Below are 14461 nucleotides of genomic sequence, written 5' to 3' on the forward strand. Positions count from 1 at the left end.
CTCTGGGATAAGGTCAGTTGCAGCGCTTGGTAACAAATACATTTTTTTTAATCTCCCTGCAGAATTTGTCATTCACAAAACTGGAATTCAAACAATGTAAGTGTCAGAATGACTCGGATTCACTGCTGGAGTCTCTTACTTGGTAGGTATGAATTCTGCTGTTATTCCTTTAAAAAATAAGTTGCTTTCCCAGCATTTGTAGATTTGCTATACAGAAAAAAACTATGTTAACACATCAGTAAATAATAATATTGTAGAAAAGTGAGAGGTTTGTTATCTATTCCAGGAACTGTTATCAGAAAAATTCAACAGAATACCAGAATTAATGGCAGGAGATTTATCTGTTCAGAGCAATGCTGGCTTTCATTATTTAATCCAGGATACACTGAAAACTTCCTTATGGTTGACCAAGTAGCATAGGCATGTGCAGCTTGCAGGAAGGATGCCTCTTCTTAAGAATGTATTTGGCACTGGTTGTTTTTGTAACTACTTCTATTGTTATGAATACTGAGTAAAAAATCTACTGCTCAGTTAAAAGGAGGAACTTTTTTTTTCAAGTCATGAAGATTTATAGATTGCCTGATTTTGGTGCCCTGCTCGACTGCCAAAATAGAAGCGTTGCTGAGCGCCGGACAGGTATTTGTCAATCCATGTGTTGATCCATTCAGTTTTAAGGTGTCAAGCAGGAACAGCACTTGACATATTATGCCCTTTTTAGACCAACACCAAAATAATAGAACAATCAAAATAACCAGCAAGATTAATAATCTGGATAGTAATATATTACGACATAATCTGTGGTGAGTGAGCTGCAATGAATATAAACACAATAATTTCAGGCTGGCATGGCATTTTCTTTTTCAGGAATTGCCCATCGATAAGCATTACTGCACAAGTACACACTTTTTGCCAAGCTTATCTTAATTGCTTAGTGCCTGCAGGAAACCAGTTTATTATTCAGTTGTAGCAAATGAATTTGATTTCCTCCCTATTTTTCCCAAGGAAACAAAGTAGATACCCATTACTTACACAGCAGCTCTGTAAGCTAATGATAGCTAAATTTCAAACATAGGATGTCTGAGTTCTACATCAAAACTGAAAAACAATAACTTTCTAATATCATTAGCCTAAATCAACTTTTGCAGCTCACTTCTGTCCTGCAAACCATGGAGCCAGAAAAGGATTGTTCAGCCGGTTTTCACAGGTTCAGTAGAACTGGTACCCAATTTTTTTTTGTTGAGTTCGGCGAACAGGTTGTTAAAAGCAGGTTTTAGAGCCCTGGAGCAGTCAGGTGCCTTGCCGTCCTGCTGCTCTGAGGAGCTAAAAGCCCCATCGCCCCCTCTCCTAGGGGAGGGAGAGCGAGGGGGCTTTGAGAGCAGCAGCAGTGGCAAGACCCTGTTGCCCCCTCCAACCCCAAGAAGTTCCTCTGCAGCAGGTAAGTAAGCAGTTGGGGTCAGGGGCGTAACGAGGCAGCCCTGGGCAAACTGTAGCCCTGGGCAAAACCTGAGTTGGATGCCTCCCCCCCATGGGTGGCCACTCCACCACGACCAAAAATTTTTTTGCACCAGGACATTGGTGACTTCAGGGGGTGCATTTTTAGACATATCAGCACCAAAATTTCAGCATATCATCAGGAGACTGTCCTTATGCTACTCCCCAAGTTTGGTGAGGTTTGGTTCAAGGAGTCCAAAGTTATGGACTCCCAAAGGGGGTGCCCCATCCCCCATTGTTTCCAATGGGAGCTAACAGGAGATGGGGGCTACAGTTTTGAGGGTCCATAACTTTGGCCCCCCTGAACCAAACTGCACCAAACCTGGGGGCTATCATCAGGGCAGTCTCCTGATGAGACCCTGAAAGTTTTGAGACTGTGCCTTCAGAAATGTTCCCCCCCCCCAGCCTGCAACCCCATGGACAGCAATACTGAAAACTCAATGCAGAACAAAGATTCTTGGGCAAATTTCTGGGATGTTCCTGCAGGGGGGCGCATTTCTTGATGTAGCGGCACCAAAATTTCAGGGTATCATCTGGAAACTGTCCTTATGGTACCCCCAAAGTTTGGTGCAGTTTGGTTTAGGGGGTCCACAGTTATGGACCCTCAAAGGGGGTGCCCCATCCCCCATTCTTTGCTAAGGAGATTGGGGCTACCCTTTGAGGGTCCATAACTTTGGACCCCCTGAACCAAACTGCACCAAACTTGGGGGGTGCCATCATCTCCAGATGATACCCTGAAATTTTGGTGCCGATACATCCAAAAATGCACCCCCTGCAGGAACATCCTAGAAATTTGCCCAAGAATCTTTGTTCTGCATTGAGTTTTCAGTATTGCTGTCCATGGGGTTGCAGGCTGTGGGGGGGGGGACATTTCTGAAGGCACAGTCTCAAAGCTTTCAGGGTCTCATCAGGAGACTGCCCTAATGATACCCCCCAAGTTTGGTGCAGTTTGGTTCAGGGGGGCCAAAGTTATGGACCCTCAAAACTGTAGCCCCCATCTCCTATTAGCTCCCATTGGAAACAATGGGGGATGGGGCACACCCTTTGGGAGTCCATAACTTTGGACTCCTTGAACCAAACCTCACCAAATTTGGGGGGTAGCATAAGGACAGTCTCCTGATGATACGCTGAAAGTTTGGTGCCGCTAGCCTAAAAACTGCACCCCCTGGAGGCCAAAAGTGGAAAACCACTAAAATACCCCAAAACGAACCCATCATTTTGATGCCCCCCACAAGGTGATGCCCTGGGCAGCTGCCCACCTTGCCCAATGGGCATTACGCCAGTGGTTGGGGTGTGTGTGTGTGTGTGTGTTGTGACCGGTTGTTAAATTATTAGAATCCCACCACTGCTTAGATCCCTTGTAAAATTGTAACTTTTTCTGCCATTTCCTCCTGTGTCCCCCCCCCTGTGCTCCATGCCCCCCCATTTGTCACAGCCTGGTCCACACTAGATGACAAGTGGGGGTCATGGAGCACATGAGTGGGGGCAGGAGGAAATTGGTTTCAGATGAAATTACAGTTTTACTCGGGTTTTTACGTGGAACAAGGTATAGCTCATTCATTCCAGCTTATTTGAGCACATTGCTTCTGGAAAGAAAAAGCAGCATAGAAGAGTATGATTTAGGCATTTTCCAAACAGACATAATATCCCGGGGCAAAACCGGGATCATACCTATTGGGCTGTTTGTATCTCGGTTTCTCCCTCCACACAGCTGCCCATCAGCACATTCAGGCCGGGAGGAACTCCATGTGATTATGCACGGCCCCTGGTTTAGTTTAATTTTTGCGCGAACTGTCCCATTCTGATTGGCTGTAGGTGGTGAGGTGGGATAAATAAACCATCTGTCCCCTTGGTGTTTGCATGGGAACAGGATTGGTGAGGTTTTTTTTTTAAAAAAAGAACCACCAATTTATTGCTTTTTGGAAACCACAGGATAAGGGCAATCTTGTGGAGCAGGCCCGAGTTAGGCCTGGAAGCCATGTGGAAATCATGGTTGAACCGGGATGTTTCACCTCCTTATCCCAGGATATCTGGTCCATGTGGAAAATGCCTTACTTTCCCCTTCTTGCCACAGTAAAGGGTTATTTGCAAAAGATGTGAAATGTCTCAGGATTTCAGAGTTAAGAAGACTGTTCCAAAAACAAGCAAATACACTTGAATTGGATTGTATTGCCCCTGCCTTTCTCTTGTTAGTTATCTGTGGTCATTTTATCAGTTAATTTTCCCCACTACTCCTAGTTCAGAAAAATGAACAGCTAAAGGAGAGACAGATAGAGGTCAACACTTCTACTTACTCTACTGTGTCTGCAAGAGAGATTTTAGAATCCTTAGGCAATTTGGTTTACACATGTGAGAAATGGAGCATGTTCCTATACTATTGCTTAGCTTTCTAATTAATAGTATTGTAATCTATGCATGATACAACATCATCTTGAATAGGTAAGTGTGATTGCTATTTTGACTGGGGCACTTTCCTGCAGGGAGTTTTTAACAGAGAGTTGGATCCAGTAATTCTTCAGAGGAAACCACTGACAGCTGTAGATCTTACTTCCTGCTCCACCTCATTAGTTCCTTCTGACGCCAAAATTGGAAGGACAAAATTATAACAGAAGAGCTTCGAAGATTGCTGTCCCTAAGGAAAAGAAGTTTCAACACTCTGAGGGCTTACTAACAGGTTTAATGCTGACAAGCACCTAACAGCTACTTTTCTCAGGAAAACAATCTGCTTTGGAAGGAGGTGTGTACTAAAGAATTGAGGGCGGTGGGTCTTAATCTTGTGTCTTCCAACAATCAAGTATTCCCATAGGATATGACTACCCAAATAAATATCTGGAAACATCAGAGTGAAAAGTATCCTGATTGTAGTAAGAATTGTATTGTAGTAGGATTGTAGGATGAAAATGTATAGATGGGGAAGAAGTTAAGCATACACATGCTCAAGTATCTGCTGCTTTTCCATGGGAAATCTCCAAAGAGGAAAAGCAGATGTCAGTAATCCAAGAAATGAAAGCATTTTTTTCTCATGCAGTGCCTGGTACTATCAACATCTGTTCTTTCCTTCACTCTGCTGGCTTTGGCTTTGGAGTTTGACATGACCTTTCACTCACTGTAAAAAGCAGGTCTGTGCAGTCAGACATATTTTAGTTTCTTTATGGAGATTGTTGTAAACAGGAAGGAACAAGAGAACCAACCCACATCAATTAGTGGCTGTATATAATTGAGAGGTGGATTTCTAATTCACCTCACCCTGATATTCAAAACCACAAGGTAAAATCATGTGGTAAAAGTAAAGCATGGCCATAGGGACTTTCTGTCAACACCGTTCCTGAACAACCAGTGTTCGGGACCAAACGTCATAGTGTAGATGCACCCTTCACATTGCTCAGAAAAGTGCTTTATCTGGATTTACAAACACTGGTATTTCCAACTCAACTTCTGGTATCTCCAACTCAACTTCCTCTTCTTCCTTCTTTGTGTGTAATTTATGAGCTGCGCTATCCCAGGAGGAATAAGTCAGTAATCTTGATGAGTGGTAATAAAACCAATGACCACCAACAATGCCTCTTTGCAGTGACCTTCTAATTCAGTATAAAAGATATTTTATTGGCAAGATGGAAAATATATGGAAAGTTCCATGTGAGTAACGTGAAATTAAGCATTGTTACTGCCAACCTCAAGCAACAGTCCAGAGAAGAGAAATAGTTGTTGGCATTACTTTTCCTTTTATCATAATTTTAAGGAACTTGGATATCTGCATAGAGAATGACATAAGTTACAGGGAAATAGTTCTGTGGAAGCCATTCTAATGAATAGCTTCTTTAATTCCTCTTACCTTAAATAGGAAAATAAAGAATAAAGAACACACACACTCATAATCTCTTGTGAACTATCTTCTGCTATGTCTATCTTCAGGGCTAGCCCAAGACATTTTACTATCTGAAAATTTCAAACTGTCATACTGTTCTATAATCCTAAACATTTAACAGATTTTTTCTAATCTCATTATTTGATAATGGGCCCTTAGGAAAATTAAGCAATGACTAAAGTGGAATGAACCTCTTTCAACATAGTTTCTTTTTATTTTCCTCAGGAAAAAAAATATAAACCTCTTCCAAAGCATGGCAATCAAGACATATTTCTAAATAGAGACACTTCTTCCTGACATAACAAATAATCCTAAAAGATGTATAACATCCCTTCAAAAACCATATGAAGACACATTTAGTAGAATTTACTTACATTCAACACAAGAAGATGCTCCATCAGCTTACTTTTCAAATAAAAAAACAAACGTTTTACAGAAATTTGTATGATCAGATTACAGACTTCTCAGCACTGATACTGAAGGATGGGTAAAACGTTATTTGGTCAAAGGTGGGAGGGGGCAGGAGGTAAGTTTTTTAAATAAAAATCTATTTTTTGTGGTTTAGTTTTTTTTAAAAAAATGGAACATGGAGTGTTTTGATGTTTGCGATACCAGTTTTCTAGACTTTCCAGTCCTTTATCCCTCATTATGTGATCCACAATGGAGACAATTTAGTGTTTGTTTCTTAATTTTCCAGGTTTGTTAGGATCTGTCATACTTCACAAAAGTATGTATGATGTCATGTTTACATTAGGATTGGGTGGAGTTGAGGTCAGTACCACTGTAACTTACTGTTCATGGCATAAGTATGCACTAAGCACTCACTCTTAGCCTAATCTATTTTACTGGGTTGTTCAGAGAAGAAAATGGGGAGGTATCATGCATACTGATCTGAGCTTCTAGACAGAAAAAAAGAAATCCCAATACTTTAAATTAGTGGGAAGTTACTTTTGTGAAGATAATTTTGTGATCAGTCCTGAGAAAAATCCAGGAAGAGTAAAGGGGGATGAGTTCTATTGGACATGCATTGAGAAAATCCTATTTATACTACCCTGGATTTCTGAGACTGGTGAAATACAAATTGAATTAATTTAGGAGGATGGCTCTCTCATTCTTGCTCTCTCTTCCTGTGAGCTTTGTAGAGGTATCTAGCATAGCGCTATGTAGACAGTGAAAGATTAGATGGAGTTTGGTCTGATCCAAAATAGGCAGTTTTTATTTTGTTAAAGTGTGTAAACAATAAGTATGGCACTAACATTTTAGAAGACAACTGTGAGGTATCAAAGATTTGCAAAACAAAAAAACCCCAAACACAACAAACAAAAACACCAAACAATTTTTTTTAAGTAGGATAGGATTTTTTTTTTACTTTTATCTAACAAATCAATGGGTCCTCTCAAATTAAATTCACAGCTGAAAGGCATTAAGAATTAGTTTAAAAAGTTAAGGTTATGATCCAGCCAATGGTCACTGAGTTTCAGTTATTTGGACTACTATTCATCCAGGCCTGTGATGTGTTCAGTATGTGCTTAACTCTCTTGAGTGTATCAGAGGGCTTTAAAAGTGCTCAACTTTGGATTAATATCATCTCGACTCACATACGTTATAGCAAAATTACTTTTCACTCTTTTGAACACTTAAATGTTGAAAAGACAATGGAGTATGGTTCAGTGCACTATGGCCCAGTTCAGAAATCACAAGCTCAAACCTGTGCAGTGTAAACCATGAATCAGAATCTGAGGAACATGGCACAGATTTGCGCATGAAGGAATTTCAGGTTTCCTCTTAATTGTTGTTTGTTTCTAATCCCCTGCCTCAAATCAAGTTGGATGTGTCCTCCAACATAGGAGAGGAGGAACACAGCACCTTAAAATTATTAGGCACAATAGTCTACTACATCCCAGAGAGGCACTTTGGGGGGTCACACAGGTCTCCTTATCTACACAAAGCACCATGAGGGGGTCACTCTCCTCTTGTGGTATCCTATGTGGTGGTGAAATGTCTGTACAAACTGCTAATCATGCTTACAGAGAGCTAATCTTGTGGATTTCTCACAATTGGCTTGCACTCTGCTGGGAAGGGGATGCAAGAAGAGAATATTTTCTCTCTTCTGATACAAACTTCAAAGATTTAAAAATAAAATTGAAAACAAAGTAAATAGAAAAGTAATAAAGAGAATTGAGCTGCCTATTATCAACAATGGATTGAATCCAACTATTCTCCAGGGAGCCTTGCTCCACTTAAGATCCCTTAAGTTGGAGAAAGTCTCCTTTGGATTGGTGGATAAAGGCTTCAAGCTTTGCTCAGTGATGGGATAGGATACACCCCATTGGCAAAATGAATTTCCAGTGATACTGGCACAAACACATTTCACACACTAGAAGCACCTTGGGAGCAGCGAATGGACATACTTGACCGGAGTAGGAACATACTGAATGTACTGGAGGGTACATAATGGGTCACCTTAGTACAGTTCTTTCTAAAATAAAATAATACAAAATAAAACAAAAATAAAGTATATCCAGTGTTCAGAAAATGGTCGATTCCACACAGCAAATATATAAACGGTTGCAGTTGTTATAAAGGAACCAGTTTTCCTTTTTTCCATTCACATGTGTGCCGTGCAGACAGTGATTGGAGCCCATGGAAACAATCCGGGTTGCTTTCGCACCTTCGCACAGAGACACTTCTTGCAGGCATGCAGAATTGAATCCCCACAGCCAGGTCAATTGTCCTGCAATCAGAGGCGCAGAAAAATGGGAAAGTGCCCGGTGCACCGGTGCACCCTCTGCCCCATCACGCCCCCGGAATGCCCTCGTCCCACCCCCACAGGGGCGCATGCCCAGTGTATCGCACCCCCCCTGCCCCTTGGAGCTACACCTCTGCCTGCAATATGATTGACTGCATCTGTGTGGCTACACATGTGCAACAAGCAAAATAAAAAAAGAAAAGGGGGCTTCCCTGCAATGGCAGGGCAATGGCAGGCGAATTCTTTCTGACTGTGGACTGCATGGTGGATGGGAGGGAAATAAGGCACCTCCTATTTGGTCATTCACTGGGGAGCGGCTCCAACCTGAAATTGTGCAAATAGATCACTGGTTTAGAGTTTTTCGAAAATCCCAGGTTGAGGAAAATAAAATGGGCCCGACTCGTTTGGGAGATGGGACATGTGGGGTCCTTCCCCACCTCAAAGATTTATATAGCATCCTACACCTTTTATATTTACCCTGTGTGGAATCCACCCTAGTGATGTATCCATACAGCACAACCTTGAGAGCAGAAAGGAGGACTGCATGAACCAAGGAGTAACAAATGCATGTATTGTGCATGAAAGTGATTGTGTACAAAGACAGTGAGGTATTGTAGGTAGCTTTATCCTTGGCTACAATCTGCAACATTTCCTTTGGCTAGCTGCTACTCTTAGGGTTCACAATACATATATTGCACCGTAGGGCAACAAATGCATCTCAAATTCCATTTAAAAAATGCAAGTACATAAAACAACTTCCAAATGCAACAATTATCCTGAGCTGAAAAACAAAAAGTTCTGGATGTTGTAAAGTTGTACACGCATGCAGCAGTTTTCCAAACCCTGCAATGACTTTAATGAAGCTTTACAAAAGCTGGCTAACAGTCTAAAGCATCGACCATTTTTTAAAAGGTCCATATCTATTGTTTTATTTGTTTTTGTATATGAAATTCCCAAACTTTTGCATAAATCCCCGAAATTTGTTTTCATTCGGATGTAATGGACGGTACAGAACAGGGTTGTAAGCAGCCACCTGATTACTTCTTGTATAGCTATTTCTGGAGGTCTTGCTGTTTGTCTCTGGGAGCTGAGCACCGCTTTTTGGTGTGCTGCCCCCGGGCTGAGTTCCTCCCAGCTGCTGCGCAGAATTTTCCATATTACAGAACGGCTCAAAGCGACTGTAAACACGCCTTTCACTCAAGCGAGATCTTATTAGCTCATCTTTAGGCTTTGGGCTTGAAGGGTGAGCCATCACTGTATCAGCCCTTTGCGTACCAGCTCTTAGTGGAAGAACACCAGCAGGAGCGTGAACAGGCGACCGGGCTTTGTTTTTAGAAACATCCCTGACCTCTTGGTACTGAATCTGTTCGGTGTTAAATCTGGGAGTCGAAACATCACCTGCGGGTTCTAAGAACATGTTTTCCAAGGGATTCACAGCAGCACTTCTTTTAAGGTTTTCTTCTGATGGAGGTTTTAGAGATTTTGGTGATTTGAGTAACTTGGGAGACTTGGGAGATTTAGGAGATTTGGGGGACTTTGTTGGGCTCAAAGCAACATCCTCTTTGCTCCTGTTCAAGCTTCCTTGTGAAGTAGAGGATGACATTCTCTTTTTTCTCGGAGAGCAATCTGCTTTCAACTCAGACGATTTTGGCTTTTGGTTCCTTTCTTCTTCTGAGGCCAAAGTGTCAGAACTGCTGCACATCCGGTAAAAAGCAGGCACTTTGCTTTTTGACAAGTTTTCTTTCTTGTCTGGAGTGAGATTCAGCAAGGATCTCAGCTTCTGTGATCCCTTTTTAAGGAAATTTGGCGAATTCTTGCTCTCTTTTTTGGGCAAGGCGTCTTTACTTGATTCTTCTTTGCTCGCTTCAAGTAAGGCAGCCACAGAAACGGACTTGGAAGTGGAAGAACCTTTTGATTCAGTCTTGAAGTTTTTAGCATCTTCTGCTAGATGAGTGGGTACGCTCTGCACTCTTTTGGACATTTTTAGTGCGTCCTCTAGAGGAGGTGTTATAACAGGCACTGGTTTAATTCTATTCCTATTTAGGGTGCTGTAGATATAGTTGCTTTCCTCTTTGTTATCCCCATCATCCAAAGCAGACTTTGACTGGTTAAATATCGGAAAACTTCGTCTCTTCAGTATATATTCGTTTCTGTGATTTTTCAGAAATTCTACTGGTCTGTTTGTATTCAGAGCTGTATTTAAGTAGGCAGGCTGCTCTCTGACTGCAGGAGGATTAAAACTAGGTTTTTTATCTTCAGGGACTTGTGGGCTCTGGCTTTTTACGACGTCAACTTCCAGGGGGACATTCGGGCTTGGTTCAGTCTCTGTTTCATCAATCACATCCTGCAGCTTTGGAAGATGACTGGGTGTTCCCTTAGGTGTTTCACTTTGCTCTGAACCAATTATAGTTGAATTTGTAGAACTTGCACAGCTATTTACTTCTTTCTGTTCTGGCAGCGTGGGCTTAAAAACAAACGAGGAACGCAGGCGAGAATGGGCATAAAGGGCATGAACTTTGGCTTTTTCGGCTGCATCATAGCCATCACATCTCTCACCCATCCCTGAACCATTAGAATCTACTGGAAAATCTGACTGATCATTTAAATATGATTCGATTCGCCAGTTTCGCAAAAATGATTTTGTAGTGTGTTCGAGTGTTGGCATTTTCTGCTGCAGATGGCGCATATGACTATCTGTTCCATTGAAAGACCTCCGAACAATTGAGTTCCTCCCTGCAATATTGAGTTTTGGCTGTGAAAATCGATCTGCTAAACTCTGTTGAGGTACATTGTGGTTTTTACGACTTGCATGCGATGAAGATGCAATACTGAGACTGTCAGAAGATACCTTCCAAGCATTTGATGAATTATTAGTCCTGTTCATTGCTCGGTTGAGCATTAGATATGGAGTCCTTTCTGGTTTTTCCCCGGCATAACTGTGTCTTTTCCAGTGCTCTTCGTTGGACTGAAGTTGTTGGACTCTATTCTGCATATGAAAACCCGGAAGAAATGGTATTTTATTAAACAGATGATTTCTATTACCAAATTTGTCATTGTCGTTTATTCCATATCTTCCTCGGGTTTTCAAAAAACTGGGATCAAAGCTGTGAATCTTGTCTTGCTTCCCCAAAAGATTACGCTGGCTAGAAACTGAAGCTAAGGAGGACTGTGAATGCTGGTATGCATCACGGTCCCAGAGAGCTCGTCGACTATTAACCCTAACTAATTCTGGATCAAATGAACTGGGAACAGAAGAACGGGCATAGAGTGTCCTAAACTCCTCATCAAAAGATTCAACAAGTTGTCCTGTAATAATCTGGACCATGCTGAGGTTGGCTTTTTCAAAGGACCACATGAAGCTGAAATATAAAGAAAGGACAGTTAATAATTAGACAAGAAATAGACAATTCACTTGTGATGTAGTCATAGAATTATTATATTGGATTACCCTTGAGATCCTTGCTGTATATCAAGATAAATCTTTCATGCTTTGAAATGTGCACTGGGACTGAAAGACCATTCAAATCTTTTAGTGTGACTGAAGGACCGAAAGGTACATCTGCACACTAAACAACAGGCAGAGATACTTCCTAGGCAGAGATACGCCCTTCTAATTCCACTGAAGCCAATGGACTTAGAAGGGTGTAATTCTGTTTAGGATTTAACTATGTATTTTAAAAATTCATTAAAATATATTCATAGATTTAATTGACTGAGGGCTAATCCTTATAACAAGTGCTTATACATTTTACCAGCAGGCTTATATAACAGTTAATTTGGAAACACAATCATAAATGTTATTACTTTGGTGGGGACTCTCAATACAATTCATACTGAAGCCCAAAACTGCCATATTTTAACAATCTGACTTTGTGGTGTAGATATACTTTGTGCAGCAATTTGAAGGTAAGAAAATATAATTTACCTTACCTCCTGTATCTCATCTGAATGTAACAGAAAAGAAGCAAATTAAGAATCATGGATACATAATAATATTGAAAATGTGCAATATAAGACAAACTATTCCTTCATAGATTTCGATAACAAATAATCGTAGTTTCAAGAACAACTGAATGCAGGTGTTTGAGATATAATTATTTAAAATATTTTATTTATTCCTTCCAAAGAACTCAGGGTGGTTCCATGGGATGATCCCATAAGCCCAGTGAATAAGCACACAATTCTACTGCTGAATTGCTGTTAGGCAGGTGTATGTTGCCCCTATCACTTCCTTTGTGGCAAATCCTAGATAACCAAACAGTGAATTATGGTGGATTATGGTGCTATTTTATGATACTTTATTGTTAGCAACCTTAGGCATTCTTTCAGAATAAGAAGGCAGTTGTCCTGAGTTAAGTGGTTTCAGCCCACATAATTCCTATGGTTTTTCCAACAGAGGTCGACTTTCTGGGTTCTTCCTTGGCCTACACTTACTCTTAGGGCTGACTCTACGCCATCCCTGTTCCTGTGCTCAGTCTATTCTTCCCCTTTAGCTTTGTGCTCATCATCTGGGCCCTTCCCTGGTCTGCCCCTTACCTGAATCCAGATGGCCAACTGCAGCTTCTTGGATTCCAGGCTCCCAGCTTCCCCTGCAACATTCCCTGCTAGTGAGTGATTTCCTAATGTGATGTAGGCTCTGAGAGTTTGGCTTCCTCCATGGGTACTTTTCCCAGCTGTCTGCTGCTTTGCTGGCTCCAGCAGTTCATGGGTGTCTCTGGATGCTTTCTCCTCCAGCTTGCTCCTACCCTTGGCAGCTTTCCTGGCTAGCATCTGTCTCACTACCTCCTTGCTTTCACTCTCCCTACCCTTTCCAGCCTCATCATCCTTCATTTACCCAGCTGGTTGCCCTGACCCTGCCCACACACTGGTGCTGGAGAGCTGGACTACCAGCCATAGCAGTCTTTATACTTTGTGCTGGAACCCAAAGAAGTTACCTTACTCAGAGAGACAGACAAAGGATTATGTAATATATAAAACAGTAAATACCGCATTTTAATATTTTGAATTATATTAAAGTTTTGAAAAATATAAATGATGGTGATCCATGGGTAAGTCTAAACTTTACATTAATCACAAGGATAACACATGCATAGGTTCTCACCTGTAAGTACCATACATGACTTTCTTACAGTCAACAAGAAGAAATTTTTGTTCCAGTTTTCCATAAAACTTTGCCCCTGACTTGGAGAAATAATCTTGTCCTTTTACTGTACGCACTCTCATGTTCTGAAAAAGATAACACACAATACGAAAAGGTTGAATGTAAGCAATATAATAGGTGGGGCCCATAAAACTCACAAGGGGATCCCATCTCCCCCCTTCGCTGCTGCCGCTCATTCCAGGCTCGGTGAGGCTTTTGAAGAATCTGCTGTGGCTTCCTTCTCCTGGCTTTCTCTCCCACAATTTTCACTGCTTCCAGACCCAGCAAGGCTCAGAGCTTCTGCTGTGGAACCCACTGCAGCTCTGTTTACCTCCCCCCCGCCCACCACACACACATTTGCTGTCATCAGCTGCTGCTACTGCCGCCACTGATTCCTGGCCCAGAGAGGCTCCTCGTTTCTGCTGTAGAGCCTGCTGTGGTTTCCTTTACTCCCCCAGTTTCCCCCACACACACACTAGTCACCACTAATGCTGCCATTTCCAGGCCCAGCAATGCTCCTAGCCTCTATTGCTGAGCCCACTGCAGTTACTTCCCTCATCTTTACTGCAACTACTGACTTAAGCCTAGCAAGGCTGCAGAGGCATCCTAATAATGTGAGTGGTGTGTTGTCTGCACATACACAGGCAACATTGGTTTTTTTTTTTAAATCAGGGGGATTTAAATTCCCCAATACATATTTTTATTTTTCAGATTATTCCGCAGACCTGGAATTCCGCAGACCACAAGCCTGCAGAAAAATCTGTTGGAAGTCAGTAAGCCCCCTATATAAAGATTTAAGAATCCACAGCCAGGGGACAGATTAGGGAATTAGCTATGTAGATAGAATTTCTTCATAGTCATATGTTTGCTTGCTAACACTAATACCCACTATGTTCAGCAAGACTTAAACAGAAGAACATGTGCAGCTTTGGAGGCAGTTGTTAGAACATGATATAATTATTGGTACGCGCTGAGAAACATAATTGTTTTGGTTCAGCCAACATTATATACATATATATGTGAATTAGGTAAGCTGCATCAGTGGGGGGGGGGGGGGGGGGGAGAAACATATCCAATGCTAAGAAGGCACACACCATTTAACAATCTCTGACCTAACAGAAGGCCAAAAAAAAAGCACAATTTAGGCACAAATTAGTTCTCTCTCCTGCAATACTAACAAGTGAATGCTTAGATTCTCCAGTTGATCTGAACACAG

General features: G+C 41.6%; 2 protein-coding genes across 2 annotated transcripts in view; both read right to left on the reverse strand.

The window, feature by feature from the left end:
• LRRC1 (leucine rich repeat containing 1) overlaps positions 1 to 14461 on the reverse strand; it is a 462254-nt gene that overhangs the window by 104073 nt on the left and 343720 nt on the right. The gene's annotated exons all lie outside the window — the stretch shown is intronic.
• Positions 8656 to 14461, reverse strand: part of FAM83B (family with sequence similarity 83 member B) — a 62239-nt gene continuing 56433 nt past the window's right edge. The window contains exons 4-5 of the mRNA XM_048497047.1: positions 13207 to 13331; positions 8656 to 11464 (exon numbers count right to left, since the gene is read on the reverse strand). Of these exons, the coding sequence (XP_048353004.1) occupies positions 9034 to 11464; positions 13207 to 13331 (2556 nt within the window). The 3' untranslated portion in view covers positions 8656 to 9033. The remainder of the gene's footprint in view (positions 11465 to 13206; positions 13332 to 14461) is intronic.

Source organism: Sphaerodactylus townsendi, linkage group LG01 (assembly GCF_021028975.2).
Source record: "Sphaerodactylus townsendi isolate TG3544 linkage group LG01, MPM_Stown_v2.3, whole genome shotgun sequence".
NCBI lineage: Eukaryota > Metazoa > Chordata > Lepidosauria > Squamata > Sphaerodactylidae > Sphaerodactylus > Sphaerodactylus townsendi.